The 27,129-nt window shown below is 40.6% G+C and overlaps 1 protein-coding gene across 6 annotated transcripts in view; it reads right to left on the reverse strand.

The window, feature by feature from the left end:
- zmym4.1 (zinc finger MYM-type containing 4, tandem duplicate 1) overlaps positions 1-27,129 on the reverse strand; it is a 276,696-nt gene that overhangs the window by 58,502 nt on the left and 191,065 nt on the right. For 5 of the 6 annotated variants that reach the window (XM_068011207.1, XM_068011208.1, XM_068011204.1 and 2 more), the window contains 5 exons: positions 24,760-25,021; positions 15,845-16,007; positions 14,654-14,866; positions 11,232-11,385; positions 10,198-10,313 (listed from right to left, as the gene is read on the reverse strand). In XM_068011207.1, the coding sequence (XP_067867308.1) occupies positions 10,198-10,313; positions 11,232-11,385; positions 14,654-14,866; positions 15,845-16,007; positions 24,760-25,021 (908 nt within the window). The remainder of the gene's footprint in view (positions 1-10,197; positions 10,314-11,231; positions 11,386-14,653; positions 14,867-15,844; positions 16,008-24,759; positions 25,022-27,129) is intronic. The other variant, XM_068011206.1, reaches the window with a different exon arrangement.

Raw genomic sequence — 27,129 nt, forward strand, 5'->3', positions numbered from 1 at the left:
TATACTGAAACAAAACATTTTTTTCACTTGTAATTTAAGTGTTCTGTTAAAGGAGGATGATTATGCTCACACGAAAAGGCTAAACTGCTTCAAATTATTAGTAATACTAGTTGAAAACGAAAATTATAATTAATTATAACAATATGAGGCAGGAAATGAAGAATTTAGATCGGGGGCGGCTGTTTGAGGGTAAATCAACATCTGACATGTGGGAGTCTTTCAAACGTCAGTTGATTAGAATCCAGGACCGGCATGTTCCTGTGAGGAAGAAGGATAAGTTTGGCAAGTTTCGGGAACCTTGGATAACGAGGGATATTGTGAGCCTTGTCAAAAAGAAAAAGGAAGCATTCGTAAGGGCTAGAAGGCTGGGAACGGACGAAGCCCTTGAGGAATATAAAGAAAGTAGGAAGGAACTTAAGCAAGGAGTCAGGAGGGCTAAAAGGGGTCATGAAAAGTCATTGGCAAACAGGATTAAGGAGAATCCCAAGGCTTTTTATACGTATATAAAGAGCAAGAGGGTAACCAGGGAAAGGGTTGGCCCACTCAAGGACAGAGGAGGGAATCTATGTGTGGAGCCAGAGGAAATGGGCGAGGGACTAAATGAGCACTTTGCATCAGTATTCACCAAAGAGAAGGACTTGATGGATGGTGAGTCTAGGGAAGGGAGTGTAGATAGTCTGGGTCACGTCGTTATCAAAAAGGAGGTGGTGTTGGGCATCTTGCAAAGCATCAAGGTAGATAAGTCCCCAGGGCCTGATGGGATCTACCCCAGAATAGTGAGGGAGGCAAGGGAAGAAATTGCTGGGGCCTTGACAGAAATCTTTGTATCCTCATTGGCTACAGGTGAGGTCCCAGAGGACTGGAGAACAGCCAATGTTGTTCTTTTGTTTAAGAAGGGTAGCAAGGATAATCCAGGAAATTATAGGCCGGTGAGCCTTGCTTCAGTGGTAGGGAAATTATTATAGAGGATTCTTCGGGACAGGATTTACTCCCATTTGGAAACAAATGGACTTATTAGCGAGAGACAGCATGGTTCTGTGAACGGGAGATCGTGTCTCACTAACTTGATCGAGTTTTTTGAGGAAGTGACGAAGACGATTGATGAAGGAAGGGCAGTGGATGTTGTCTTTATGGACTTCAGTAAAGCCTTTTCAAGGTCCCTCATGGCAGACTGATACAAAAGGTGAAGTCACATGGGATCAGAGGTGAGCTGGCAAGATGGATACAGAACTGGCTCTGTCACAGAAGACAGAGGGTAGCAGTGGAAGGGTGCTTTTCTGAATGGAGGGATGTGACTAGTGGTGTTCCGCAGGGATCAGTGCTGGGACCTTTGCTCTTTGTAGTATATATAAATGATTTGGAGGAAAATGTAGCTGGTCTGATTAGTAAGTTTGCGGACGACACAAAGGTTGGTGGAGTTGCGGATAGTGATGAGGATTGTCAGAGGATACAGCAGGATATAGATCGGTTGGAGACTTGGGCGGAGAAATGACAGATGGAGTTTAATCCGGACAAATGTGAGGTAATGTATTTTGGAAGATCTAATACAGGTGGGAAGTATACCGTAAATGGCAGAACCCTTCGGAGTATTGACAGGCAGAGCGATCTGGGCGTACAGGTCCAAAGGTCACTGAAAGTGGCAACACATGTGGATAAGGTAGTCAAGAAGGCATACGGCATGCTTGCCTTCATCGGTCGGGACATAGAGTATAAAAATTGGCAAGTCATGCTGCAGCTGTACAGAACCTTAGTTAGGCCACACTTGGAATACTGCGTGTAATTCTGGTCGCCACACTACCAGAAGGACGTGGAGGCTTTGCAGAGGGTACAGAAGAGGTTTACCAGGATGTTGCCTGGTCTGGAGGGCATTTGCTATGAGGAGAGGCTGGATAAACTCGGATTGTTTTCACTGGAACGACGGAGGTGGAGGGGCGACATGATGGAGGTTTACAAAGTTATGAGTGGCATGGACAGAGTGGATAGTCAGAAGCTTTTTCCCAGGGTGGAAGAGTCAGTTACTAGGGGACATAGGTTTAAGGTGCGAGGGGCAAAGTTTAGAGGGGATGTGCGAGACAAGTTCTTTACACAGAGGGTGGTGAGTACCTGGAACCTGCTGCCGGGGGAGGTGATGGAAGCAGGTACGATAGCGACGTTTAAGAGGCATCTTGACAAATTCATGAATAGGATGGGAATAGAGGGATACGGTCCCCGGAAGTGCAGAAGGTTTTAGTTTAGACAGGCATTAAGATCGGCGCAGGTTTGGAGGGCCGAATGGCCTGTTCCTGTGCTCTACTGTTCTTTGTTCTTTGAAAAGTTAACCACTGCATCCAGTCACGACTCTCATTAAAGCTTTCAGTTAAAATACCAGTGTTATCACTAGGTGCACCAATATGTTATGGAGGCTGGTGGGGGGTGGGTAGGGAGACAAGAATAAATAACACTTTGGCCTACATGCTTTAAATGCTGTATATTACACTTCTCATGTGATATTCCGAATTCATCACATCCAATTTCTCCCTACCAACACTACCAAGCCTGCAAGCCTACTTCACCCTCAAGTTTTGCAACTCAAGGACATAGCTAGAAGTTTTCCCACTGTGGCAGATTATGCAGTATGAAACCTTCAATTCCTTTACTGAAATCCCAGTGATAACACTATATTACCTCTCTAAGCACACTGCACCTAAGCTCTTGACTTTTGCAACACATTCAAAATTACATTCTAGGACACCAAGCATATGAATAAAACAGAAAAAAAAGGTTACATAGAAGGCAAAAGAAGCTCAATTATTGAGCACGTTCCAGACAGAAATCAATAGATATCTGGATACTAATAACATCAAGGGATATGGGGATAATGCAGGAAAGTGGAGTGGAGGTAAATGATCAGCCATGATCTAACTGAATGGCGAAGCAGGCTGACAAGCTGAGTGACTGACTCCTGCTCCTATATTCCTGTATCAATAGAGACTGGGAAAAGTTAAAACTTTAGCATCGAAACATAAAAGCAGGAGTAGCGAATTCAAATCTTCAAGCCTATTCCAGCATTCAATGACATTATGACTAATCTGTACTTGACTCAGCTTCATATCCTTTCATACCCTTGGCTAGCAAAAAAATTTATCAATCTCAGATTTAAGATTATTAATTGAGTTAGTATCTACTGCTTTTTGTGAGACAGAGTTCTACAATTCCACCACACTTTGCGTGAAGTGTTTTCTAAATTCTCTTCTGAATGATCTGGCTCTGATTTTAAGGTTACGTGTCCGAGACTCTCCATTAGCAGAAACAATTTCTCTCTATCTATTCTATCAATTACTTTCAAAATCCTAAAACCTCAATCACATACAAATTAGGAGGAGTAGGCCACATGGCCCTTCGAGCTTGCTCCGCCATTCAATAAGTTCATGGCTGAACTGATTACTCCATATTTCCACCTACCCCGATAACCTTCCACCTTCTTGCTTATCAAGAATCTATCCACCTCTGCCTTAAAAATATTCAAAGACTGTGCTTCCACCGCCTTTTGAGGAAGAGAATTCCAAAGACTCACGACTCTGAGAGAAAATATTTCTTTTCATCTCTGTCTTAAATGGGTGACCCCTTATTTTTAAACAGTGACCCCCTAGTTCTAAATTCTCACACAAGGGAAACATCCTTTCCACATCCAACCTGTCAAGAACCCTCAGGATCTTATATGTTTCAATCAAGTCGCCTCTTACTCTTCTAAATTCCAGCGGATACAAACCTAGCCTGTCCAATCTTTCCTCGTAAGACAGCCCGTCCATTCCAGGTATTAGTCTAGTAAACCTTGCCCGTACTGCCTCCAACGCATTTACATCCTTCATTAAATAAGGTGTTACAACCGACCACTTCAGTCAAAGCCCCCAATCAAAATAAACAATTCTGATTGTGATGGGAGAAACGCACCGTTAATTCAGTCCCGTCCCTCCACAGATTGCCTATTTTAAACTGTCCAAATTAAAGACCAAGCCAAATGGTACCATCTATTAACCCCCGAATGAGGCTAACCAAACCAGATGTCTTTAAATCAACAAATTAACTGTTTTAAGTAGAAAAAACTAAGTTCTTCAACACTAAGACATAAACATTTAAAATAGAAAAAAATTTAGAGTCCTTGCAAATTTACAGTCCAATGTTGCTTGAAGTCCTCACAGCCGTCCGATGGGGAGAAAAGGTTCTTCAACAGTAGGACAGTCAGTAGTCTAATTCCAGCAATAAGTGATGCTTTCCTTATCCAGTGATGAATTTCAACAACCAACAACTTGCAACACTTTCAACAGAATCAATCTGACTTCAGAGTTTTTGAGGGATAAAAGATTGTCACAGTCTAACTTCCCTTCCTTCAGTTTAAATTATCAGAGATCTCTGTTTTGGTTTGACTTTTTTTTAGAATTTTGAGATAATAAACAGACTAAATTCTCTTCCTTTAGTTTAAATGGCTGAAAGCTCTTCTTTCAGGTGCTAACACCAGCTGTCTGTGTCCTGTTACAACGGGTTGTTTGCACTATATGCCAGTTCAAAATTGAACTGTAACAAATGTATCTCTTAACGCTCAGTTCCCATGGCTGTATCCAAGGCAACGAGAATCTACCCTTTGAATTGCAATCTCCGAATGGCTGTATCCAAAGCAACAAGAATGCACCTTCTCGGTAACTCCTAAGGCCTGCTTGTTCTTAAAGCAGTACTGATCCTTTGTTGCCTCAAAGACACACCACATATTTTCCAGAAAAAAAACTACAGGATCACAACAAAGCAGACCAGTACGGTACACAGTACCCCAGATGTGATCTCACCAATGCCCTGTATATATGAAGCATAACGTCTTGCGATAAACGATAACATTCTATTATCTTTCCTAATTACGTGCTATACCTGCATACTAACCTTTTGCGATTCATGCACTAGGACACCCAGATCACTCTGCATCTCAAAGCTCTGCAACCTCTCACCATTTAGATAATATACTTCTTTTTTATTCTTCCTGCCAAAGTGGACAATGTCACACTTTACCATATTATACTCCATTTGCCAGGTCTTTGCCCACTCACTTAACCTATCTATATCCCTTTGTAGCCCCTTTATGTCCTCTTCACACGCTACTTTCCTACCTCTCTTTGTGTCATCAGCAAATTTAGAAACCATACCCTTCATCTAAGTTATTTAAATAAATTCTAAAAAGTTAAGGTACCAGCACAGATCTCTATGGCACACCACTCATTACATCTTGCCAACCAGAAAATGACCCATTTATGTCTATTGTTTCCTTTTAGCTAGCCAATCTTCTATCCATGCCAATATGTTACCCCCTACACCATGACCTTTTATTTTCTGCAATAACCTTTGATGTGGTACTTTATCAAATAGCTTCTGGAAATCTAAGTACAATACATCCACCAGTTCCCCTTTATCCACAGCACATGTAACTCCCTCAAAGAACTCCAATAGATTGGTTGAACATGATTTCCCTTTCACAAAACCATGTTGACTCTGCCAAATTACCTTGAATTTTTCTAAATGCCCTGCTAGAACATCTTGACTCCTTGACCGTCTATATTCCAGGGAATACAAGCCGAATTTATGCAATCTCTCCTCATAATCTAACCCTTGGAGGTAGGTAACGTTCTAATGAATCTAATGAATTCCAAGGTCAATATATCCTAAGGTGCAATGCTCAGAAATTTATACGGTATTCCAAATGTGATCTAACTAGGGCTTTGTACAGCTTCTAAAGCATTTATTCACAAAGCAAGAATTACCCAAAATTTAAGCTGCCTGCACCACCACTGCATGTCTGATATAGCAGACTTTTTTTTAGTCCACTCATACAAGCCAAAAAAGAGTGCAAGCAGTGACAGATTATCAAAAGTAAAACAAAAAAGCACTTGTATACATACATTTCATGAATGCAATAGTTTTGGAGAAGTTTGCTTGGTTTGTGTACACTAGTCTTAATTTCTGGGAATTTCACATCCTATTATGATAAGGTTTAGAAACTGTGTGTTGCCAGAAGTACAAAACATCAACTGTAAACCACCAACCAATAAAACAACACTTCAGGGTGAAGCACTTACTTTTTACTCAATGTTGTTTTTACTTGCTTATGAAAGATGCAATAAGACACTAATTAAACGCAAGCATTTCTTTGATATAAACCCTGTATTTTGTACATCACTGCAAGGATTGTTAGCATCTCACGATACTAGATTAGTTATTTTAACAACAGCTACAAATATATTCAAGAAAGTTCTGAAGTAGTGACATTTCAACTTGGACTTCCATTAGTGTTACTGAGCTGAAAAGAGACGAAGAGGGTTGCTTAAACATTTCTGAAAAAAAAACCTTTGATACTCTTGACTGCCCATATTTTATTTTTTAACCATGTGCCTGCTTTTCATATAAAAACAAGAAATGCTGGAACCACTCAGCAGGTCTGGCAGCATCTGTGGAAAGAGCCGAAGAAGGGTCACTGACCCGAAACGTTAACTCTGCTTCTCTTTCCACAGATGCTGCCAGACCTGCTGAGTGAATCCAGCATTTCTTGTTTTGGCCCATATCTAGATCTAGCCAAATAAAAGATTAAATTCTATGCCGCAACAAACACAAAGATCGTGCAAACCACCTGAACAACAGCCTGGCTTCTATTCACAATCTCACTCTAATCATTTCACAAACTTAACATAACACACTGACATGTAAGGGCTCAGTTCAGCTGAGTGCATATCTTATTACGGGTACACTAGCATTGCAGTTAGGTTACTGGACTACTCATCCAGAGGCTGGAAACATGAGCTCAAAAATCCCACCATGGCAACGAGGGAATTGAAATTCAGTTAATTAAATAAATCTGGAATTTAAGAGTTAGCATCAGTAATGGCAATCAGGAAAATACCAGAATGCCATCAAAAACAATCTAGTTCACTAATGTCCTTTAGTGAAGAATATCTGCTGTCCTTAACCTGTCTGATGTGTATGTGACCCCATACTGACAGTAATGTGGTTTAAAGTCTAATAGGACAGACCACCAGGCATTGGCAGAGACACCAGATTCAGACAAAACAAAGGCACATCCATCCCAGTCAACACTGGGAAATCCTGCTTACTAACATTGCGGGACTTGTGCCAAAATTGGGAGAGTTGTCCCACAGACTAGTCAAGCAACAGCCTGACATAGCCATATTCAATCATACCATTCAGGCAACGTCCCAGACTCGTCCATCACCATCCTTGGATAAGTTCTGTCCGCCTGCCAGGGCAGACTCAGCAGAGGTGGCAGCGTGGTGGTATACAGTCGGCAGGGTGTGGCACTGGGACCTCTCAACGTCGTCATGGCATCAGGTCAAACATAGGCAAATAAATGTTCTGATTATCACCTACCGCCTTTTCACAGCTGAAGAATTTGTACTCCTCCACATTGAATATCATTTGGAAGAAACACGGAGGGCAGAAAGGGCACAGAATGTGCTGTGGGTGGGGGATTTCATGTGCATCATTAAGATTGGTTCAGTAGCACCACTATACTAAATGAGCTGGCCGAGTCCTGAAGGACATATCTGTCAGACTGGGCCTGTGGCAGGTGGTGAGAGAACCAGCAAGAGGGAAAAACTCACTTGACCTTGCCCTTACCGATCTACCAGTCGCAGATGCATCTGTCCATGACAGTATTGGTAGGAGTAACCACCACACAGTCCTTGTGGAGACATAGTCCCATCTTCACACTGAGGATTGCCTCCAACAAGTTGTGTGACATTACCACCGTGCTGAATGGGATAGAATCAGAATAGATCCAGCAGCTCAAAATTGGGCATCTATGAGACACTGAGTCATCACCAGCAGAATTGTATTCCACCACAATCTGGAACTACATGATTAAACATAACCCTCACTCTACCATCATCAAGCCAGGGGATCAACTTTGGTTCAATGAGGAGTGTAGAAGAGCAGCACCAGGCATACCTAAAAATGAGATGCCAACCTGGTGAAGCTACAACACAGGAAGCAACATCTTATACAGAGCCACGCGAATCCACAACCAACAGATTAGATCAAAGCTCTGTAGTCCTGTCACATCCTGTCATGAATGGTAGTGGGGAATTAAACTAATGGCAGGAGGTGATTCCACAAGCACCCTCATCCTCAATGATGGCGGAGTCCAGCACGTCAGTGCAAAAGACAAAGCTGAAGCATTTGTAACCATCCTCAGCCTGTCATACCAAGTGCCTGCTCCTGAGGTTCCCACCATCACAGAAGCTAGTCTTCAGACAATTTGGTTCACTCCACATGATAAAGAAACAGCTGAGCACAATGGATACAACAATGACAGTGAGAATTGCCAACTTTCTGGCTGTAGTTTTGAAGATGTGTGCTCCAGAACCAGCTGCGCCTCTAGCTAAACTGTTCCATTACAACTACAACACTAGCATCCATCTGACAATGTGAAAAATTGCTTAGGTATGCCCTGTCCACAAAAAGCAGGACAGATCTAATCCGGCCAATTACCGACCCATCAGTCTGCTCTCAATCATCATGCAAAGTGATGGAAGATGTTGTGGTCAGTGCTATCAAGCACTTACTGACCAATAATCTGCTTACTGATACTCAGTTTGTGTTCTGCAAGGACCACTCGGCCTCAGATCTCATTACAGCCTTGGTCCAAACATGGACAAAAGAGCTGAATTACAGAGGTGAGGCGAGAGTAATCGTCCATGGCATTAAGGCAGTATTTGACAGAATGCAGCATCAAACAGCCCTAGTAAAATTCAAGTCAATGGGAATTGGAGGAAAATGCTCCACTGCCTGAAGTCATACCTAGCACAAAGAAAAATTATTGTGCTTGTTGGAGGCCAATCTTCTCAGCCCCAGGATAACACTGTAGTGTAGGAGCTCCTTGGGCCTAACCAGCTTCAGCTGCTTCATCAATAAGTTTCCTTCCATTATAAGGTCAGATGCAGGGATGTTCGCTAATGATTGCACAATGTTCAGTACCATTCACAACTCCTCAGATAATAAAGCAGTTTGTGCCTGCATCCAGCAAGACCTGGAGAACATTCAGACTTGTGGCAAGTAACATTCGCGCCACACAAGTGTCAGGCAATGATCATCTCCAACAAGAGTGCGACTAACCACCTCCCCATGACATTCAACAGCATTACCATCGCTGAATTCCCCAACATCCTGGAAGTAGTTACAAGAGCAAGTAAGATGGTGTGTACTTTGTGACGAGTATCTCACTTGCTGACTCCCTAAAACGTTCCACCATATAGAAGGCACAAGTCAGACGGGCGATGGAATACTATCCACTTGCCTGAATCAGTGCAGTCCAACAACACTCAAGAAGCTCCACGCCATCTCGGACAAAGTAGCCTGCTTGACTGTCACTCTATCCATCCCTTTAAACATTCACTCCTTGCACCAGAGTTGCAGTGTGTACCATCTGCACTACAGCCACAGCATCTTCCAAATCTTCGACTTCTGCCACCTAGAAGGACAAGGGCCGTAGATGCATAGGAACACCATCACCTGCAAGCTCCATTCCAAGTCTCGCACCATTCTGGTTTGGAACTATATCATCATTCCTTCATCATCACGGAGTCAAAATCCTGGAACTCCCTACTTAACAGCACCATCGAAGTACCTACAACACATGGACTGCAAGCGGTTTAAGGCTCACCACCACCTTCTCGGGGCAATTAAGGTTGTGCAATAAACATCGGGCTTATCAGTGATGCCCACATCACATGAATGATTAAAAAGAATGGGTATAAAGCAGGCAGGAGTGAAGACATATTCCTCAATGGTGTAAACAGAAACTCCTTGGAAGAAGCTGGTATTTAAGCTGATATTTAAATTAACAGTTACTAAATGGCCATCAAAAATTAATGGAACACTGGCATCAAAAATTAATGGAATACTGATATAAATTCTTTCTGGAGCAAACCTTACCAGCAAAAATTGTAAACAGGATCAAAAGCATGTGGAAAAGATACCCTTTACATTTTATTAAGTCATATCACTTCTTCCTCAACATAAACTGCAAATGCCAAGAACACACTTGATGCCCAAAATATGTGCCGTGCAGTCTCCCAGAGCTAACAAACCCAAAACAGCAAGTTGTGTTGCTATGCTTTCGAGGTGAGGGAAGAAAAATATAATTGTTTAATTTTTTTTAAATCATACCTGAAATGATGCCACACAGTTATAACTGCAGAAATTCCGAATACTACCATCTGACATAGCAAGGTGATACTGAGGTGTCATCGTCACTTTACAGTAATTGCACTGAACACTGGTACCTAATGGAATGCAAACACAAAGTCATGGTATGTCCAATCGTGCTACATTAGCTACAAGTGTCACCTAAAACCAGAGAAATAATAAAATACTGACAGTGAACTAATGACAGACTAAATAGATCTAAAGCAGACAAGTCACCCTACTAAACTCAATGGCACATTTACTCTTAGTTATGTGATGCAACATTTGCATATCAAGGCCAACAGTCATGCACAATTGTAAGGAGTAATCAATAGCTTACAATGACATTTTTGTCAATGGAATATTTGATTACAGAAGACAGATTAAGGTTTAAGGATCACATTATATCTTCATCAATTGTGTGTTGGGTTTAAACACAAATAAAAGTCAGATAAATAAGTTTTTTTCCAATATAATTAGCTATAATTTTAGATTTCCAGCCATTCAACCATCCTTCATATTCAGCCTTTATCCAACTGAAGCTGAAAACAGATTCATACTTAGAGTTCGTGTACTTTTAATAAGGTTTTATTTGGAACATTTTTAAGTGCAGGAAGACAGACTCACCACTAGGACACTCTTTTACTTTTAAAGTTCACAGTAATTTTGCAATCTGAATCTCAGGAGAGCGACCTTGATGAAGACCAGCTTTGAAAATAAAAACCCACTGTTCCACAGATGCAAGGTTCCCTCATGCTGGTAAAGTGTCATATTCTGGACTGGACAGTGAGCTTGATTCATGACACAATCAAACTGACAGCTCAGCATATTTGCAACACCAACAAGAGGAGACTTTAGTGCCATCAGCAGACCTACAAAAAAAGTGCATCTCACTTACCTTGAGACCTAAAACTTGATGGCTTCGGAGTTACCAAGTGTCACAGAGGTGCCAAATACACTTTAAACAATCAAGCCTACTTAAAAGTTTTAGTGGATATTTGAAGAAATTATACTACTACCTTGTGTCGTTACCACTTGCACTCGAAATGCTGAAAGACAGTTAACTGAGCAAAATAGTTCAGCTTTTCCATAAGAGTTTGTGTTTTCAATCATTTCGGCAGACGATCTCAGAGATTTACACCAAGTGCAGGGAGTAATCTTTGAATTTTTCTGTAATAAGAAAAATTATGCATTAAACAAGAATTCCAATTTTTATTATTTCACAAGATAATTACAGATAAGAGAGGCCATTTAATTTATCCATCCAGAAGCACCTTAACCATGAAACACAATTATATAGAGAAACAGAGACTTGGATTTGGTTGGGGGTGGAGGGTGCGGGGCAGGGCCAGAATCCATGTTCATTATTTGCAGCTTTAGTTTCTCTCATACAGAAGACTTTTTAAAAGCACAGTACATAGGAACATAGGAGGAGTAGGCCATTCAGCCCATCGAGCCTGCCCACCATTCAATATGATCATGGCTGATCTTCCACTTCAATGCCTTTTTCCCACGCTATCCTCATATCCCCATATGTCATTTGTATTTAGAAATCTGTCAATCTCTGCTTTAACATACTCAATGACTGAGCTTCCACAGCCCTCTGGGGTAGAAAATTCCAAAGATTCACAACCCTTTCAGTAAAGAAATTTCTCCTCATCTCTGTCCTAAGTGGCTCCCCCTTATTTTGAAATTGAATCCCCTGGTTCTAGACTCCCCAACCAGGGGAAACATCTTAGCTGCATCTACCCTGTCTATCCCTTTAAGTATTCTGTCGGTTTCAATGAGAGCACTTCTCACTCTTCGAGACTCCAGAGAATACAGGCCCAGTTTCCCCAATCTCTTCATAGGACAGTCCTGCTATCCCAGGAACAAGTCTGGTGAACCTTTGTTGCACTCCCTCAATGGCAATAATATTCTTCCTAAGGTAAGGGGACCAAAACTGCACACACTAATCCAGATGCGGTCTAACCAAAGTTCTATACAATTGAAGCAAGACTTAACTACTCCAGTACTCAAATCCTTTTGCGATAAAGGCTAATATACAATTAGCCTTCCTAATTGCTTGCTGCATCTGCTGTTAACTTTGTGATTTATTGACAAGGACACCCAGGTCCTTTTGTACATCAACACTTTCTAATCTCACCATTTAAGAAATACTCTCCACGTCTATTCCTCCTACCAAAGTGGATAACCTCACATTTTTCCACATTATATCCCATCTACCACGTTCTTGCCTACTCACTAAATCTGTCCGAATCCCCTTGAAGCCGCTTTGTATCTTCCTCACAACACACATTCCCACTTACTTTTGTGCCAACCACAAACTTGGAAATACTACCTTTGGTCCCCACATCCTAATCATTGATATATATTGTACGAGGCACCGAATGTTTGTACAGCTCTTCAATGTAAAACAAATGAATAACTAACAGTTTCTGAGGTTCTATTTTCAATCCTATTTCTATTCCTGCTTTCCTGAAGCCAGTTATTCACATTGGGGTACAGAATCAAGAGTCCAAATGACCATTCTTTCTGCATGAGGCTAAACAGTACAAGCAGTTTGATGCCATCAGGTTTCACCGTCAAGTGAAGTCCAATCCTGTCCTTATCTGGTCCTTTTACATATACTATCAAAGAAATCAATCAGGAACAGAAACTTTGGATTGGTTTCCCCCTCTCTACTCCAGTGCCGCTGTGGTCATTTGTGACCCAACACAGAATACATTCAAGTCTAGGACTCTGCTGGTTCAATCATATAGATGTCAAATACCTGCACTCCAGACTGGTGCCAATATTGTGCACATGTAGACACAATATAAGCTCCAACTGTGTAGAAGTTCAGGGAGGTGAGAGGACACAAAGTTACACCAACTGTTCAAATCATTATGGGAAAAATTGACCCAAAAATTCTACACATGTAAGACAGATGCAAGATCCACTTTTTTATTGCAACTTTGCAGGCGTATTAACATCTTAAGTTTATTTCATGAAGATTCTCTACACAAAAACCTCTAATCACATCAATAAAGGAGGCGCAATTCCTCTCAGCAATAATTACTGCATAAAAATTACGTTGCTATGCAATTTCTTTATGCACCATTGCAACATATTCTAAAACCTGTTTACTTTAAACAATTTAATGAATCAGTTGGAATAGCACAGAGGAATTCCATACAAACATTGACATATTAATACATATCAGTTCTTGCCCCAAAGGTTTATAAATGTGTTTAAGGTTTACAGTGTGACTGCAGTTCGAGAGTCTGGAATAAGTATAGGAGCAACACTTGGATACGAGGAGACGGGAAGAATTAATCTTGCTGTGGCATCATTGTCCAATATTAAACTCTAAATTTCAGCTTAGCTGAATGGTTGAACTCTCCCCCACAAGTCAGATGATCATGGGTTCAAGCTTCGGTACACCCGGACATAATCATTACAGTGCTGAGGGAGTACCACATTGTCAGATGCGCTCTCTTTAAGGACGAACATTACCCCGAGGTTTGTAAATAAGCGCAAAATATTAAAGTACTATTCACAAAAGAGTATTAGATAATTCAGAGTATCCTACCAATATTAAACCCTCAACCAAAACCATCAAAAGATTAATTGATCATTTATCTAATTTTATGCTTGTGGGACCTTGTTCTCTACAAAATGGCTGCTGCATTTGTCTACGTTACAACAGTGACTACACTCCAATTAGGTAATTAATTAGGTATGAGGCACTTTGGGATGTCACAAGGACATGACAGGAGCTACGTAAATACAAGTTCACAACGTAAACTCAATTAGAAAATTATGGTGATATCGTTATTAGGTTTGTCCTTCAGTCATCCAGCTATCCTCAGTTCTCTTCATACAGTCCATATAACTGTCTGATCAGCTGCTGTCTGTGCGACCTTTTCTCGGAGTGTACTGCAGCCTTCAAAAGTCACATGAATTTAAAACATCAAAAACTAAATGTCCAGTGGTCCTGCCACAGTTAAAGAAGTGGCTTGGGATTATCCTTTCACTTGCTGATGCACCTATTGAAGACCTCCTTTATCAGACACAACAGTCCTTAATTAGATCTAAGCAAAGAATGCCAGGTGATCATATGGAATGGTGCAATCATGTCCAACTGAGGTCTGGAAAAGGCATGCAGGCAGTTTTGTGCTTTGACAGCACTATTAGCAGTATATTTTGTGCACTACACTGGTCCAGTCTGTCTATTCATCTAATCAGCTGGTTTACAATTACAATGGACAGCTTGCGAATCATTAGATAAACCAGCATTCATTTTATGTCCCTGGAATGAGGGTAGTTATGACAGGAACAGAGGTACAGGTTTAAAAAATTAACTTGTATTCAAGGAAAACAGACATCTGGCATGTTAAGTAATGTGCAACACAGCATTTCGTCATTGTCTTGCTGGTTTAAAAGGGCAACAAACCTGTTTAAATGTAGACAAACAGGCAGAACCACAGAACTTCTTACACTGCCCTTCGGTCTGAAGCATGTGACATTGCGCAGACCCACTGTAACAATAAGCTCCACAGTTATCACAGCAATTCATAGTGAGATTGTTGGCCATTCGAAATTTGGAGAAACATATATCACTACAAAGTTTGTGTACAACATTCTGGTAGTTCACTTCATGGCGGACCTGAAATAAAGAATAAAATCTTATGATGCGTGATATGATACAGTTACGAGTATAGTGGTGATCATGGCATTCCAATGAGCTGTGGCACCGAAATGCTCACCCACAAGGCTTTGTGCATGTTTAACTCCCCAAAGAGCTCCATCTCCTCCAGTGCCATCACATGCCAGAAGGCACAGCACCACGGGGAAAAAGATGTTTATATATAAATTAAGGGAAAACCAACTCAAGACAGTTTTCATATATCTCCTTCAGCTGAATACAGAGCCGCAATGGTCATCTGTACTTGTCCTCTCAGCTGGACATTTTTTTTGCCAAAATACAGTGAGTGCATTCTGCCATCTATATACTGACACAAAACAGCTAAAAACACAATCAAATTAACTTTCTGCTGCTACGCTTTTTCTCATAGCACTTATTCCCAACCCTGTTATGATTATACCACACAATGTACAGGAGCATCAGAAACAACACCTTAAATAGGTTGACCGGGTAACTTGTGACAAAGTTCAAGTGATGTAGGAGAAACATCCTAAGCGAGACATAAAACATGTCTAATGGTTCTTCATTATTGAATTCATTTATACCATATTCAGAATAGTAAGCAAACTTAAATTGCTAAAAAGTTGAAATTTTCACTGAATTAGGAACTGGATTTCAGTGTGGTTCTGATAAGAGTAGTTCCATAATGTTGTCTCTCAATTATAACCTCATTTCTAAAAGCCATGAATATTTCTTGCAGATGTCCTCACAGATGGTAGAACACATTTTATTTTCCAAATTAGTCATTTATTGAGTTGTTCTCTATTTTTACAACAGAATATTTCCTTTACAATTCAAAGCATACAAGAAACTGGAATATAATCCTTATACTTTCATTTTGAATTCCTGAACAATTAATAAAGTATTGTGGAGAACAAGTTACCCACTGAGTAGGAGTGCATCATAAAAAAAAGACACCAGAATAGATAGTAAACTTACAACAGACACTTTCTGACAAATGCTGCACTTGGTGGTGATATTATTAGTCGTTGAAGCAGACTTTCTTTTCATCTCAAATAAGCAGTTATGGTTACAGAATTCCTTGTATGGACCCCTACCATCAATCTGACCCATTACTAGGTCCTTTAGGTTCATGATTTCTCTGGAAAAAAATTAAATGACATTTTAAAGAAAAATTCAGCAACTTCCTCCAATTTAAAAACACACTTTAACTCAAATCAAAGATGTCGCTTTTTCCAAAATGATTAAAACAAAATTTCACAGTGGGGTTCTTTTCTAACATGCTAGCCTCAAAACTATTTCTTTTACCACATTATGTGCTCTAATGAGCAGTAGTTTCACAACCATGCTAGAACGATCAATGTGTAAAAAATATAAATGCTGCCTTGCCCAAATACAGATAAAATAGTCTACACACTGTGAGCATATGAAATAATACTGGGTATGGTATTCTAGATATCTGACTTAAATGTCAGGTAGTGACTTTCATTTGCTGCTTTATTTTTTGCATTTCCTCACTGTTCCCTCTCTGGTACCCCAGTTTTCCCCTCCTTTGACTAGGAGGAGGGACTTGTCCACAATTGCTGCCAAAGTGCAGTCAGAAATTTCATTTAATGCTATGGATTGAGAATTCTCTCACAATGAGAGTATACATACAAGTTTGAATGTGAAGTTAAGGATGGAATTCAAAGACGCACCACCTTGGGTGGGAATCTAATCTGTTACTGCTGAAGGACTATGCCGAATGATAACCTGCTAATTTTTGCATCTTACGTAATGGAACACTTTGATTAATATGTCAAACTATACTGGATTGGAGGATTACTTGGCAAGTTTTTTTCAAAAGGGTTTGACACAAAGATGGTTACATGGGATCAGTGACGACTTGCATGACAATATTTCTCAGAACTATGAGCACTGCAGATTTGCGCATTTTGATTCTGCGTCTATCAGGAATTCTCTTTTTTAATTTGATTCTGAAATCCATAAGATAAGCTAGCACAAAAATGTAATGAGACCATACAATTAATTTAGTTCTGTAGATTCCAGAAAAAGGGTTTTGGATAAAAGAAGAGACTCAATTAAAGTTTTAATAAAAGCACTTAAACAGTAATTGTTGCTGGAAGTCATGAACAGACAAAATATAGGATTCATTCGGATAAGGAAGAAGGAAAAGTCACTCAAAAGGACACTATCAGACAAGATGAAAGTCAGAGTTGCCAAGTGTGTTAAGGGATGACACTGAAATAGATTCTCAGAGTACATGTGGTAAGCTTCCCTACAAGAGATGATCAAAAATGAAATTGGAATTAGAGGTAACTTTGTGACATGGATTGATAACTGGTTGGAAGTTAGGAGACTCAGAGTAGAGATAAAGTGAACATTCTCTGTTTGGCAGGATGTGACAAATGATGTTCCCCTGGCCTCAGTTTTGCATCATATACATCAATGGCTTGGAAGAATGAATGGGAAGTTGTATATCCAAGTTTGCAGATGGCACTAAGTTTGGATACATATATAGAGGCTGGAAGTTATAAGTGGACATAGACTACGTGAATGGCCAAAACTGGCAGATGGAATTCAATGTAGGAAAATGAAAGATCATCCAGTTTTGATCTGAAAAATAAAAAAGTAAAATATGTTCTGAATGGAGAAAGATTAGGAGCTGTGGAGGAGGGATCTGGGTGTCAACATTCACCATTAAAAGCTAATGCATAGGTGCAAAAAATCATAAATGAATAATGGAATATTGAGGTTTATCGCATTGAGGTTGGAATAGAAGAGTGAGAAAGCAAAGCTTCAGTTGTATAAAGCCTTGGTCAGACCCCATCTGGCGTACTGCATTCATATTTGGTGACCATGCCTCATGGATGATATATTGGTCTTAGAACCAGATCTTCAAGATTAAAATTATAAGTAACAGTTGCATACACTTGGTTTGTACTTTTTTTGAATTGAACAGGTTGAGGCATAATCTAATCAAGGTGTTTAGCATCATTCCATAGGGTACAATACAGAGAAACATTTCTTCTCCTGGGAGAATCCAGAACAAGAGGACATAATCTTAAAATTAGAGCTCGGACAGTTAGGAGTGAAATCAGAAAGGACTTTATACACACAAGGGGTAATGGAAATCTGGAACTCTCCCCTGAAAGGCTGTGGATGTTGGTCAATTGAAATTTTGCAAAGCTGAGAGCGGAAGATTACTATCTGCAGCAGCTGCAACTCGCTTTTTTGTGACTACACCGTCAATCACATCTGCAGCAGAAACAATTTCTTTTAATCTGGAAATTATTCCCCAATGTGCTTTTGGTTAAATACCTTAAATTACCTTCAAGACCATTATTTTTAAAAATTGCACCATCACATATTATAGCAATGGAGCTTCAGCTCCTCTCTGCCATGTTCTTCCCTTCAATATCCAGTTACAAACTTGCTACTCTTCCTTTCCTGATTAAGATACATTACTGCACAAGTGATAACAGAAGGCTTCTAACAACGATGTAACTGGAACAGCAGGAAGAAGCATTTTCTCCACAGAACTAGCTCTGAATATCAGCAATCTGCAAAGCAAACAGCAAAAACAAGGCATTTCCCTGGCAGCCTGGCATAAGTTATCTCTAATGATTTTTCTCCTTTTGGGCAAAAACCCTTCATCCCCAGAATGACAGATAGGGATATCAGCCTTGAATAAAGATGTCTCAGAATGTGCATGAAAGAGATATATACACTTAATTGGATAAAGTAAACCCAGAATAGTTCTAGGTGTGTCATGGTGGTAGGCCAATAGGGCCAAGACCAGAGTTTAAAATGTAAACTTAGGACAGGTTGCAAGAACTATTTCTTCACATAAAAGGTAACTAAGCAGCCAGAGGAAAGGGTGATCAAGAGCAAGAATGGATTTACAAGAAGCATGGTTGAGTCCAGGACACTAGATTCACTCAAGAAACATTTCAATGCTGTAATGGGAACAGAATACATCAATACAAAGGACAGAACAAATGAACTAAAGACCCTTTGTGACCCAAACCTTTGGTCCTGTGACTGACACAGGGGTTTTACACGATTTTCAAAAGAAAAGCATCATTTTACAGCTTGCACCCAAATAAAATGCAACTGGTGTGAAATCAGACACATGGTCACACAGACTTTCAAACAGGGTGGCAATGAAAATCAAGATTTTTCATACTTGCACAAGTTACACCAGAGGCTAGCAAATAATAAAAATCTGCAGGAAACTACAAACTACGCACTAAAGTTTCAGCTTTGTGGTATGAAAGAGAAATGTGTACAACAAACCTTCTTGTGGTCAAAGAAAAGAAAGATTTGCATTTATGTAGCGCCTATGATGACCTCAGGAAATCCTAAATAGCTTTACAGCCAATTAAGTACTTTTGAAGCAGAGTCATTGTTGTAATGTAGGAAACAGGGCAACCAATTTGCACACAGCAAGCTCCCACAAACAGCAATGAGATAAATTCTATTTATTACGAGCAAGACGGGAGCAACGCACTTTCAATTCCGTCCCATCACTTCACAGGTGTCAGCATATTATTAAAGTATTCCCACCCAACCAGAAAACAGCCAAATTAAATACTCTTGTAACTATTAAAAACAAAACCTTAAACACTATTAAGATAACCCTATGTCTAAAGATCTTATAAATACATATTTTAATCTAACTCCCCCATTCACACACATGCGCTCAAAAAACAGTTAACTGGTTTATTTTTTAAAAATGTTTTAAAAATTATCTGTTTCATAAGAATAAATAAATAACTAGGTTATAAGTCTTTGCGAGTTACGTCCCTGATGGGTGAGGTATCCAAGTGTAAAAATAATCAAATGCCACTCGAAATCTCCACGCAAATTTGATGAAATAGTCCTTCAAGAGATAGGCATTCAAAACACTGTGCATGCAGCAGGCATCAAACAGTTCTTTCAACGATGAGCACAGCAATAGGTCTACTTGAATTTTTAAAAGATCTGCAGTCTCAGTCGAAACTTGACTGCGAATTCCAGCGAACACAAAACAGTCAAGTGAGTCAATCTTGAAGCAAAGACTCTTAGATTGGAAGTAAAGAAAAGGAATTGTGTTACTTCCTTAGGCAATTAACTCGGCCTGTAGCTCCTTGTAGAATTTCTGCTAAGAAATAGCTCTTTCCTTCAGTAGCACACTTCATCGGTAAGTCTCTCAAAACTGGTTTCAGCTGGCTTTTACACGGGTAAATTGTTACAGTACACCATGTGACCTCTCCTGCTGTGGCCTAGGGACAGGGGCAGCTGGCACACTGTGCCTCCTAGTTTTTAAAAGGCACACTGTTTATCAGAGGAGCAGAAAAAAAATAGTTCCGTGACACATTTTAGTGATATTAGTTGAGAGATAAATATTGGGCAGAACACAAGGGAGAACACCCCCATACTCTTTATATAAAAAGAAGTGCCATGGGATCTTTTACATCCACCTGAGAAGGTAGCCAAAGCCTTGGTTTCATGTCTCATCCAAGAGATATCACCTCCAACAATACAGCACTCCCACAGTATTACACTGGAGTGTAAGACTTGTTACGGACAGATGAGAGATGATAGGAATAAAAACAAGAAATGCTGGAATCACTCAACAGGTCTGGCAGCATCTGTGGAAAGAGAAGCAGAGTTAACGTTTCGGGTCAGTGACCCTTCTTCGGAACTCTCTGAAACCAAGGCTCCGTTCCGAAGAAGGGTCACTGACCCGAAACGTTAACTCTGCTTCTCTTTCCACAGATGCTGCCAGACCTGCTGAGTGATTCCAGCATTTCTTGTTTTTATTTCAGATTTCCAGCATCCGCAGTATTTTGCTTTTATTATGAGGGATGATAGGGATGGTTTCCCCTTTTCCACCTCTCAACTGATCGAAGACAGTGCTATTTTTCAAAAAAGGCGTTTTTTTTTAGCCCGAGTGCTTTAATTAACAGATAAATGCTTATTATACAACACCCAAAATATGCGCCAACACCCACTCTTGCACTCATACACACACACACTAAAGAAACGATAGAGATTATAAAGATAACATGCACTAGGTCTGATGAGTTGTAAGGAGTTCTCTGTTAGACTTGTTTTTCCTTGGGGTGAAACTTGAAACAGCGCAGGCCTGTAATCTTTCCCCTTGTTCACTGAAGGTTGGGAGGTTCAGGAAGCTGGATGTGCTGTTGCAGACTTCTCGCAGACAATCTAGCCAAAGGTCAATCGCGAAGTCCTGGCATGATTTCTCAGGTAGGGAATTCAACGCCAAAATCCAGTCTCTCCCTACACATAGTTTAAAGATGGTATTCTTAGAGTACTTCCTCTTTGCTGGAATATATGGAATTTTCAATTTTTGAACTAATAACTGAATTAACCAAACTGATTCCACTCCCGATTGTTCCAGAACACGCTGCCACAATCATTTCTCCTGATTGGTCAGTTTGAATCCGGGCAGCTTTAGCGCGTCTCAAGTCGGTTTGGGTTTGCTTCGTTCATTATATAGTTCATAATTTCTCCTTGTGTGAACATGACACCTCCCCACAAAAAAGAAAATAAATAAATTCCTTTTTTTTTTTAGAACAAAGGAAAAGTAAGGACACAATAGAACACATCTACATGCATTCATTCACATGCATTCTTCAGTGTCACTGTCGCTAGACATTTTACAGTTTACTGGTGGCATACTGACTGTTTAAATTCTGGACAAAGCTTCCACAAGACATTGCTTTTCCCAGCTATGTGCATGACTTTTAAGTTAAATAACTGGATGAGTAAACTCCATCTGAACAGCCTGGTGTTGTTAACTTTGAATTTCTCTAGAAAAGTTAGTGGTTTTGGTAATGTATATTAAGATTTCCCTGTGCCCATTATTAACATAGACCTCGAAATGTTGAAGGGCTAACAGAAGTCCCAAACCCCCTTTTCTATGGTGCAATATTTCCGCTGATGTTTATTTAATTTTTTGGAAAAATAGCCAATTGGTGTCTCAATAACCAAGTCAGTTTCCTGGAGTAAGACAGCTCCTACTCTCACATCGCTCGCATCAATAGCCGCCTTAAAGAATCTGTTTTAGTTTGTTGCTGCTAATGCAGGTTCATTTGTCAGAATAGCCTTCAATTTCTCGAAAGCCGTCTGGCACAGTTCTGCCCACACTATTTTAACATTTTTCTTGAATAGATCGGTCAATGGTGCAGCTAGAGTGCTGAAATTCGGGCCAAATTTTCTATAGAAGCCGCATACCTGCAGGAATCACATTCTCTCTCTCTCTCTCCCCGTCTTGGAGATGAGGAAATCTATCAGGACTTCTACATCTGCTGCCCTTGGCAACACCCGACCTTGGCCTACAACATGTCCCAAGTAGGTCACTTTGGCTTCAGTGAACTCGCTTTTAGCTAAATTTGCCACTAGGTCAGTGTTGTGTAGACCTTTGCACAATGCCCTTAAATGGTTTAGGTGGTCTCCCCAGGTGTCGCTATAGATCAGGTAGTCATCAAGGTAGATAACACAGTTGCTTAAGCCAGCCACAACTTGATTCATAAATCTCTGAAAGGTTGCTGGGGCTTTCTTTGGAATAGACCATTTGACATTACAAAAGGTGAGATTTTCTTAGCTTGGGTGGTCATGAGGACTTGCCAGGACCCTTTTAATAAATCATTGTTACTGATGTAAGCAGAGTTGCCTACTCGGTCAATAAAATCTTCAATGTGAGGAATCAGGTACGAATCTGTTTGGATCACTGCATTAACTTTTCTATAGGCGATGCAGTGTCTCTTGCATCTTGTCCGGCTTAGGAACCAATACAATAGAACTCCAGCTGCTTTGACTAAGTTAGATTAGGTCATTGACTAACGAGTATTGGATCTCCTCTCAGACTTGAGCCAATTTATCGGGGCTCAGTCGATAAGGGTTTTGTTTAATAGGTGCGGTCTCCCCTACATCCACATTATGAATGGTCAAAGAGGTGCGACCCAGTTTGTCCCTGCACATTACCCCAAACTCACTTAGCAGTCTTGCTAGGCCTTTCTTCTGCCCGGTTAGATAATGATTCAATAGTTATTTCTGTTGATCTGTCACAAGTGGCTCTTAGAAGGTGAAAATAAGGCAGAAATATGGAACGCCTGAACTGAGTACAAATGGTGAACTACAAATGGATGTCACTATATAAATGAGGCAGTGTGAAAAACAACCTTAAAATGCAAGCGAACCACAATTAGGTCTTGGCTCAAACAATTTTTGCCTGTAAAAATGTCTCCAAGAAATCAATAAAATACGCTTCTTTAAAGTTAAAGAGTAAGCTGTTATGGCCACAAAATTTAATGGTGTTTTGAACTTGTGTTAGACAAAGACAACCCATAATTTTACACATTGTTCATTGGTCTTAGGTACAAAGTTATTTGATTATCCACTTGGTTAATGTAGCTACTTAGTTTAATATGACCTTATTTAAAAAAAGCAAGCTAAAATTTATATGGATACTTCAGTATTAACAGAACACAGTTATCTAACCGAACAGTTCACATGCAACTGAACAGACACTTTGAAGCTGCTTTAGGATATCATCCATACAAAACATTGTTTTTCCACTGGTTGATTGTCTTATACTGGATGGCATTTAATAGGGACTGCTGACTCACTGAGTCTGAGCTGCAGACACTGCAACACATCAGGGAGGGGGAAAGTTACTTGGACATTTTGTACCAGGAAGCGGTCACACCCCTTAGGATAGGGTCTTCTGATTTGGTCAGTGGTCAGGGACAGGAGAGTGTGGCTGTAGCTGAAGCAGGTAAGGGGACCCAGAGGGCAGGAGTGGAGGAGCCTTAACCTTTGCGATTGTCCATCAGGTCCGAGGTTCTTTTAGCTTGTTTGGATGAGAGTGGAGGCTGCAAGGTGGATGAGCAACCTGACCATGGTACAGGAAGCCATTCGAGTGGAGGGAGAAAAAAGGAATGTAGTGGTAGTAGGTGACAGTATAGTTAGGGGGAATTAACACTGTTCTCTGCAGCAAAGAGCGAGAGTCCAGACGGCTGTGTTGCCTGCCCGGTGCCAGAGTTCGGGGCATCTGCTCAGAGCTGAGGGGTCTTGACAGGGTGGATGTGGAAAGGATGCTTCCCCTTGTGGGAGAATCTAGAACTAGGGGTCACTGTTTAAAAACAAGGGGTTGCCCATTTAAGACAGAGATGAGGACAAATTTTTTCCTCTCAGAGGGTCATGAGTCTTTGGAATTCTCTTCCTCAAAAGGCAGTGGAAAGCACAGTCTTTGAATATTTTTAAGGCAGAGGTAGATATTTCTTGATAAGCAAGGGGGTGGAAGGTTATTGGGGGTAGGTGGAAATGTGGAATAATCAGCCATGAACTTATTGAATGGCGGAGCAGGTTCAAAGGGCCGAGTGGCATACTCCTGCTCCTAATTTGTATGTTCGTTTCAGCTACTAACCAAAAGTAGAAAGCATTTTTTTTTTTTTTAATTTGTGGGATGTGGGCATCGCTGGCTTGGATTCCCCACCCCCCCGCATCCCCAATTGAATTGAGTGGTTTGCTAGGCCATTTCAGAGGGCATTTTAAAAGTCAACCACATTGCTGTGGGTCTGGAGTCACATGTAGGTCAGACCAGGATCAAAAATGGTTTCATAGTCATCATTAGACCAGATTTATTAATTGAATTCAAATGTCACCATCTGCTGTGGTGGGATTTGAGCCCATGCCCCCAGAGCATTAGCCTGGGCTCTGGATTACTAATCCAGTGACAATACCCCTACGCCACCACCTCCATAGTTTATTTTTGCAGGCTAACCATTAATAGATATATAAAACTGTAAGGAAAGACCTCTGATGTTCACTTCAGAATGGACAGTTAAAGCAAATACTATTAAATTAAAGGCAGGTCATACTTGCTGCAGAGATAGCAGGACTTTTTTGGAGGAGGAAGAGGTCTCGGCACTGAGAATCCAGTAAGGCAGAGAGTGGAACAGAAGAGCTGGGTTGAACCTTTCCTCTGATAGGCAGTCTGCCCCTTCTGTAGAATCTTCTTACATCCTGAACAAGTGACCCGTACACTCATAGTAGGAGTCGAAGCTGGCTGCCCACTGCCACCTGTATGTGACTTTGCTGTGCTGAGAGTACTTGATGTATTTTGCTGCACCAACTGTGATACTGCAATACAATAAGACACTGTCTGAAAAAAAGCAAAATATGCTGGAACAAACTTACAATTGCAATATTCTTTTGCCTAGTTTGTGTATTTTTTGTAGAGTATACAAACACTTCCTTTGCAACTTTTCTCTCCTAGCTCCACACACTAAGTGCAGCCTCTACTGATATTTCTCTGAGTAGGGCAGCCATTCCTTTGGCCATTGGTAGGAGCAGTGGTAGAAACACCTGCACTCTTATCATACTTGCCAGCAAAGCAACTGTTGGTCTTTGCAGCTATTGGGGAAGATGCAGCCACCAGCGTAATATCTGTGAATAATAAATTCAAAATAACTGCACCAGGACAACCATTTTAAAGCAGAACAACTGCTGCAGAAGCCACCTCACAAAAGTGCCATGATCCAGTACAGGCACAGCAGGACCACATTAGAATTTAACCATTAATGTGTCTCTAGTTTAAAATGTTATGTTTATTTATATTATAAAGCTTTGTAATAAACCTGCATTTGAAAAATTGTCAGTGGGAATACATGAAAGACTTCTAAGAAGCACTTCTGATGGCTCAGCAGATGTGCACAGTAAATCATCAAGGAGGATCTGGGTTTGATGTCAGTCAGGAGCAGCAGTATGAATTCTACCACGAGCCTCACAGCCATTAAGCTCAAGGGAAAAATCCTGCTCCTGATCGCCATCTAGTGATCCCTGTTGGAAGTGCACATCTGCATTCAATATTAGGCAAGAACTGGCTATGGCCTAGTTTTGATGACCCCATTATCTAAAATTACTGGCTGACCCTCACTGCCAAAACTTACATATGAATAAAGGCCATCCGAAAGGCAACCAATACCCAGGGAACCACACTCCAGCAAGAAGGGAAGAAACAGAAATCAGCAAGGAAAAAGACTGTTAAGTATTTTGCAGATATTGTTAGTCATAGAGAGATACAGCACTGAAACAGGCCCTTCGGCCCACCGAATCTGTGCCGACTATCAGCCACCCATTTATACTAATCCTACATTAATCCCATATTCCCTACCACATCCCCACCTTCCCTCAATTCTCCTACCACCTACCAACATTAGGGGCAATTTACAATGGCCAATTTACCTATCAACCTGCAAGTCTGTGGCTGTGGGAGGAAACCGGAGCACCCGGCGGAAACCCACGCGGTCACAGGGAGAACTTGCAAACTCTGCACAGGCAGTGCCCAGAACCGAACCCGGGTCGCTGGAGCTGTGAGGCTGCGGTGCTAACCACTGCGCTGATATGTCTTTAAAATTACAATTACCTCCATTGATGCAAATGTTCATTTTGAAGGGACATATTACTGCAAAATTAAGTATTAATGGGTAAAGTTCTTCACAATGGCACATTCAAAACAGTTAGGTTTTAATAAAACCAAGAACTATAAATCGCAATACTCATGAACAGACCACATTAATTACCCCCACAATAATGCTCTCAAATACTTACGTATTATTTTATTTCCATTATATTAACAGCATCTGCAGTAAACTGATGGTACAAAATCTTGTTCCTCTAATGTATAGGAGAGCTAAGAATACCTAGATTTTCAAAAATAATTGAGTCAGCAGAATAGCATGGCCCCAATTGATTGTGTCATGGAATCAGAAGATGGCAAGTTTGAGTCTGCAGTTTCACTTTGCTCCTATCTCAGGAAAGCGATCTCTATGTACCATTCCCCCCTCACCAGAACAGAAGGACTGACTGGAGTTGTTTGTATTTAGGAATGCAAGTACAGGGAGAATTGCACACATGCCACCAACTGTGAACACCTGTGATTGTACATATAGAATATGTCAAATATTGGGGAAATAACGATAGCGAGAGCGCAAATGAGAGCACGAGTATGAGCATCGACATGAGTGATGGTGAGTGAAATCCACTGCCAGCACAGCTCTTGGATAATAGTTAAAAATGGGCTTCAAGCCTATCGTAGTAGCCAAGAGCACAGGGAAGCTTAAATGGAAAGAAATTATAAATTTATAAAACGTTACCACGACTCCCTTTCACAGAAGGAATCAATTACAGAATGTGTTGTTTTACTCCTCTCTTTTCTTGGCCCTAATTTTCTGGTTTATAATTAAATA

Source organism: Heterodontus francisci, chromosome 31, assembly GCF_036365525.1.
Source record: "Heterodontus francisci isolate sHetFra1 chromosome 31, sHetFra1.hap1, whole genome shotgun sequence".
In the NCBI taxonomy this organism is placed as follows: Eukaryota; Metazoa; Chordata; class Chondrichthyes; order Heterodontiformes; family Heterodontidae; genus Heterodontus; species Heterodontus francisci.